The sequence below is a fragment of the Montipora foliosa genome, chromosome 13, assembly GCF_036669935.1.
Source record: "Montipora foliosa isolate CH-2021 chromosome 13, ASM3666993v2, whole genome shotgun sequence".
Taxonomy (NCBI): domain Eukaryota; kingdom Metazoa; phylum Cnidaria; class Anthozoa; order Scleractinia; family Acroporidae; genus Montipora; species Montipora foliosa.
Window position 1 is genome coordinate 34,276,105 of NC_090881.1, and position 5,000 is coordinate 34,281,104.

The window sequence follows — 5,000 nt, forward strand, 5'->3', positions numbered from 1 at the left end:
AAACACAAGCTCACAAAAACGGAACACGTTTACCGTCATCTGTGCGCGGAATTTGGCCGTAGAGCCAAACTTTAAGACAGGCAATATTTGCAGTATGGTTTTTCTTTATTGCCTCAGTCTTCGCAACTGGAAAATTGATTTACAACGTGAATTGGGAGAAACTATTTATTCTGTATGCCTTTTTAATTGCAATTGTGCGAGAAGATTCTTCCTTCCTTCTTTCTTCTTTCCTTCACAAACATAGCTGTGGCATTGATTCTGCTTCAGGAAATGAGGACTCCACGCAAGTGTTTCCCTGCACCATTTTATTGTTTTTTCTCTTCTTTTTTTTTTTTAACAGCTTTGCTTAGCTAACCCTAAACGTCAATCTTAAAACATATTTTTCATTGTAAAACCAAAGATTATAAATCAAGCAAGCGAATCAAAAAGTGAGCAAATCTCTTTTACACATGTTGAGATCATTTGTCTTCACTGCTCTTCTAACATTCTTGCAGACAAGAATCATTCAGAATACAGGCTATGGTTTTTGAGATCTTGCTTTTTACCTAAGAGGTAACCCTTCTTGACTTAATTAATCTAACTCGAAAATTTCTTACCATTAATTAAACAGTTTTTGTTGTATAATTATGCATATTAAATCAACATTAATTTACCCATTGACTCCGCAGGGTGATCAGCAATTAAATTCTGTTCACCATTTAAATGAAATGTCAGTCAGATAGGTATTGAGAATGACGATAATTATTAGCTTAACGGGTGTGGTCTTGATATGATACCAAATTCTCATGACTACCCATCAAAGAAACCTATGGTACTAGTTAGGAGAATAAACGTTTCGATCTTTGGAATAAAGGGGTTAAAATTCAACTTTTCTATTCCCTATCTCTTATCGTTGAAACATTAATCAAACCCTGGCTCGTGTTTAGAAAAAATAAAGATAACTTCCACCGGAAAACAGGAAACGTATTTCGAAAATCATCATTTTTATTATTTCAGTATTATTCCCTGTTTTTCTCTAAAAAAATGTTGGTGAAGGAAAACATTTGTGAAGTAAACTATGAAAATGCGCAAAGCAAAGCAAAAGTAACAAAAAGGCTGTCGTTTAGTTACTTGAGCCATATGACCACATAAGGAGACTGGTGAGAGTATTTTTTGTTTGGCCAGTCAGAATCACTGCTTGGACTGTCGTAACCATCGCCAGTCTGTGACCAGCCATGCGCAGTGGAACCTTTTAACATCACCCCAACAGCCATGCAGTTGTCATTTGCATCAGTGTTTCCTGCAGTGTCGAGAGATGCATAAGGGTATGATCCGCCGTGTGCACTATACTGCAATATCCCAAACTTGTTTTGGAAACAGGTCTGCCACAAAGAAAGAAATTTACTAATATTGTGAAAATTGAATTATCTCCCATTTACTTCGCTGTTTGCTTTAGTTGTTCATGCGCAGTTTCCTTCAGGCCTTCCATCCTAGAATTAAATTAGCTCCCATTTACTTCGCTGTTTGCTGCAGTTGATCACTCGTAGTTAACTTCCTTAAGGCCTCCCCTCCTAGAATTTTTCCCTTTCGTTTTTCTGATTTTGACATGTATATGAATCTGTAGTGTGTGGCTAACTATATGAACTATGTTTTCTCTCGTTTGTTAGTGAATTACGGGTTTTTTGCTTAAGATATATATTTTTAGAGTTATTGACTTGGTGTTACTTTGGTGATACGACTTAAATGTTAACTGCTTTAATGTAAGTCTTTTAAAAAGTCTGTTTTATCTCGCTCTTCTAAGGGCCTGCTTGCTACTTCGAATGTCTCGAGAAACCCGAACCTTGTAGCCTTTTAAGATTACAGTGAAGGTCTCATTTGTCTATTTGGAAACGAGCTTTGACTCGCCTTACCTTTTTGTTTCCATTCCAAGCAATCACCATCACTGGTTTCTGTACAGCGGCTTTCACTGCTGATAAGCCTACAGAATGATCCCAGAACGAGGCTTTTTCTCTGTCACCAGGCAACCGCCACATCACCCACTTACTTCCTAAGCCATCCGTCATCTCGCCGCTGGACAACATCACCGTAGAGGCTTCTTCTACTGCTAAACTGCGCGCGTCAAGACAAGCGAACTGGTTGCGTTTTGAGATCTTTGGAGTTTTCAGCTCATCAGTATTGTAGTTGGACACCAGCCATTTGTGGTAAATGTTGCCGACTCTTCCACTGATTTTGCCAACAAGAGTCCATCCTCCATTTTTCATATCGCAGAAGGTCTGGACTGCTGAGCTTCCTTGTAGATCTCTTTTCATCCAGTAAACGCCATTTTTAGCGCGCGGTTTGTTGTTGACAAGACTGGCATCATGGATTTGCTTACACGAGTCTGCGGGCAGCTTTTTGTCACCCAGAAGAGTATTATTCGGGAAGAAGAAAGGCTGAAGCAAACCCAGATTGATCTTCGGGTCTTTAGCAACCAGAAGTGTCACCTTGATATTGTCGTACAGTGTTTTGCAGTTGTTGGGAGACCGGTAGCACCCCAGTCCTAGGGTTCCCGCAGGTATCTCCCATTCCTTTTCCACTTTCAAATTGTTATGAACCAGTTTGCCATTGACCCAGTGCCAAAATCTGTTTCCAATCACTCGATACTTGATATGGAACCATTTGTTTAACTGAAAGGCCGTGGGCAACCTCCCTCCATATTTCCTGCTGCCATCTTTGTTATTAGCTAGAGGCCTCACGTAACAGTGATTAGGAGTTGCCAGGTAATATTGTAGCCACCATCCTGTTGTCTTGCTGGGATCCACATTACTCAAACGTAGAAATGGTCCAGGCGCAGTGATTTTTAGCCCACTGGTCTCCATCAAGTCAAGCTCAACCTGCACATCTTTCCAGTGAAACCCAGTTTTGAGATAGACTCCGACCTCCACATTATCGCTGTTTAGATTTTTAGTTTGCATTGTGCTTCCTAGCAGTCGCCCGTTTTGCACGCTCCATTGTCCCCAGGTCTTAACCCAGTCTTTCTTTAACGCTGAACTGGAGAAGTCATCATAAAAAGCATACACCTTGTCGAGATTGTCCTTGGCGCTGCCGCTGACCAAATCACCCATCACCAAGGAATATGAGTAACCATCAACATTGTTAGCTGATATAGGAGCCTGCAATCTGAACTGGACAGTTGCGGACTTTGTTCCCAGGCCTTTAATGACGCGGTCTAATTGGACATAATGTCGTCTGTGGTCATGGTAATAGACTCGTAAGTCATCCCCGTCGTTACGTGTTAATCCGCGATCAATCAGTTCTCGGTGGTTTACTGAGAAAAAAAAAGACGGGTGTCTGAGAGAGTTCAACGAAAGGAAAAGTTATGTTTGATTGTCCAATGAAAACACCGCGAAGACACGTTTCTCGTTAACTCAAATGCTAATACGACAAGTTCATTTTAATCTACAAAGGGCGAATTTGTGTATTAGAAAAATACGCCTCACTAGTATTAAACTTTTATTTCAACAATCACTCTGAGATTTTATCCACAGACTCGAAAGATTGCAAGACCTTTTACAGCACAACTAGTAACACAACAGAAAAGTATGGTCGATTTCGTTTGAATGGTCCCACTTTAGGATTTTATTCACAGATAGCCTAATATCATCACTACAGGAAAGCAACCGCTAGGTGAATTTCAATGGGATAGTCACGCCTTTCTTATTATCCAGGCATTAAATGCTCTTGTGCAATATGTCTGAACCACAGTAAGTGAAATTTCCAATTGAAACATCATAAAGGAGAACTGATGTTATACGTTTTCAGTCAATAGCGTTCTTAAGTAATCATTAAGCGTGAGCCAAGCTGTTTACTTTTGCTTCTATCATTACAAGATTGCAGCTTCTCTCAAAGTAACATTACTACAGAATATCACACTAATATTTACCTGGTACAGTTATAGTGTAGTGTTTTGGAAGAGCGGACTCTTTGGCTTCTATTTGCACCTGTATCTTGCCAACCCTTCTCGCGAAACAAGTTTGATTGCGATTCGAAGTGTTCCCTTTGGCTAGCTTTTCCAAAAGTTGCTGAACTGGTTTCACCAAAGCGATTTCTTCTGCAGCGATTCTAGCCAATTTCTCAGCGTCTTTCTCCATGGCGGAAGCAAGATCTTTCTTCTGGGCAAAGGTGTTCAAATCCAGAGTTAATTTGTAAATCAAGGAGTCGATCCGGCTTTTGGCGCGGTGTATCTCGTCGTGTTTGGAGTGATTTGTTGACTGGGATTTTGCAGAAACGCCGACTGCAAAGATCAAGAATGCCGTAAATGCGTAGACACGATACAGCTGAAAACCCATCATAGTTTCAGGCAATGCCCTTACAAGCTCGTAAAATTGTTTTTGATTGGTATGAAGGTGCACAAAAAAGGACTACGACCCCAGCTTATTATGTTATTTATATTATATGGCCATACAAGTTATTTTTCATGAAATGTATAGGGGGGGGGGGGGGGTAAAACCATGCGTAGGCCTACGTATTACACTTGTAGTTAATCGTGTAGTGAATTGTGTGATATCGAGTTTTCGACAGGATAGTGTTCGATAAAGATCACAAACTCAACGGCTTGTTACCCCCATTTAACTTTCTTAGATACAACCTAAGAAACCGTCGCCGCGCCCGTACAGCGTTAATAGAGAGCTTAAGCACGCACGTTTTTGAGACGCGGACGGCAATCGGAAGTGAGCTTTTAACTTGTTTACACACAATCACATTTAAATTGCTAAGATCTTTTCCCCATTAGAGCTGATTGGTATAAAGATGTGGGAGACGCCACTGCCCTGGCACGCGAAAATTTCTGTTCCGGTTGCCGTCCGCCTCTCAAAAACGCGCGTGCTTAAGCTCCCTATAACACCATGCGTCCGCACAGATAGAGCGAACAACTCTTTTATCCTCGCTGTGAATTTTTATTTAAAATTTTAAGTCTAGTCAGTAACATATATAAGTACTTCTTATATACCTTTTTGTTATTATTATAGCTATAATGAGTTTAT

At 40.4% G+C, this 5,000-nt stretch overlaps 2 protein-coding genes across 2 annotated transcripts in view; one reads left to right on the forward strand and one right to left on the reverse strand.

Moving 5' to 3' along the window:
- Window positions 1-5,000, forward strand: part of LOC137981502 (uncharacterized) — a 36,390-nt gene that overhangs the window by 20,178 nt on the left and 11,212 nt on the right. The gene's annotated exons all lie outside the window — the stretch shown is intronic.
- Window positions 42-4,427, reverse strand: LOC137981501 (uncharacterized). The gene is made up of 3 exons (XM_068828599.1): window positions 3,902-4,427; window positions 1,890-3,286; window positions 42-1,361 (listed from the first exon to the last, which is right to left on the reverse strand). Exons 1-3 carry the CDS (start codon window positions 4,308-4,310, stop codon window positions 1,107-1,109), a joined length of 2,061 nt encoding a protein of 686 aa, XP_068684700.1. The 5' UTR covers window positions 4,311-4,427; the 3' UTR covers window positions 42-1,106.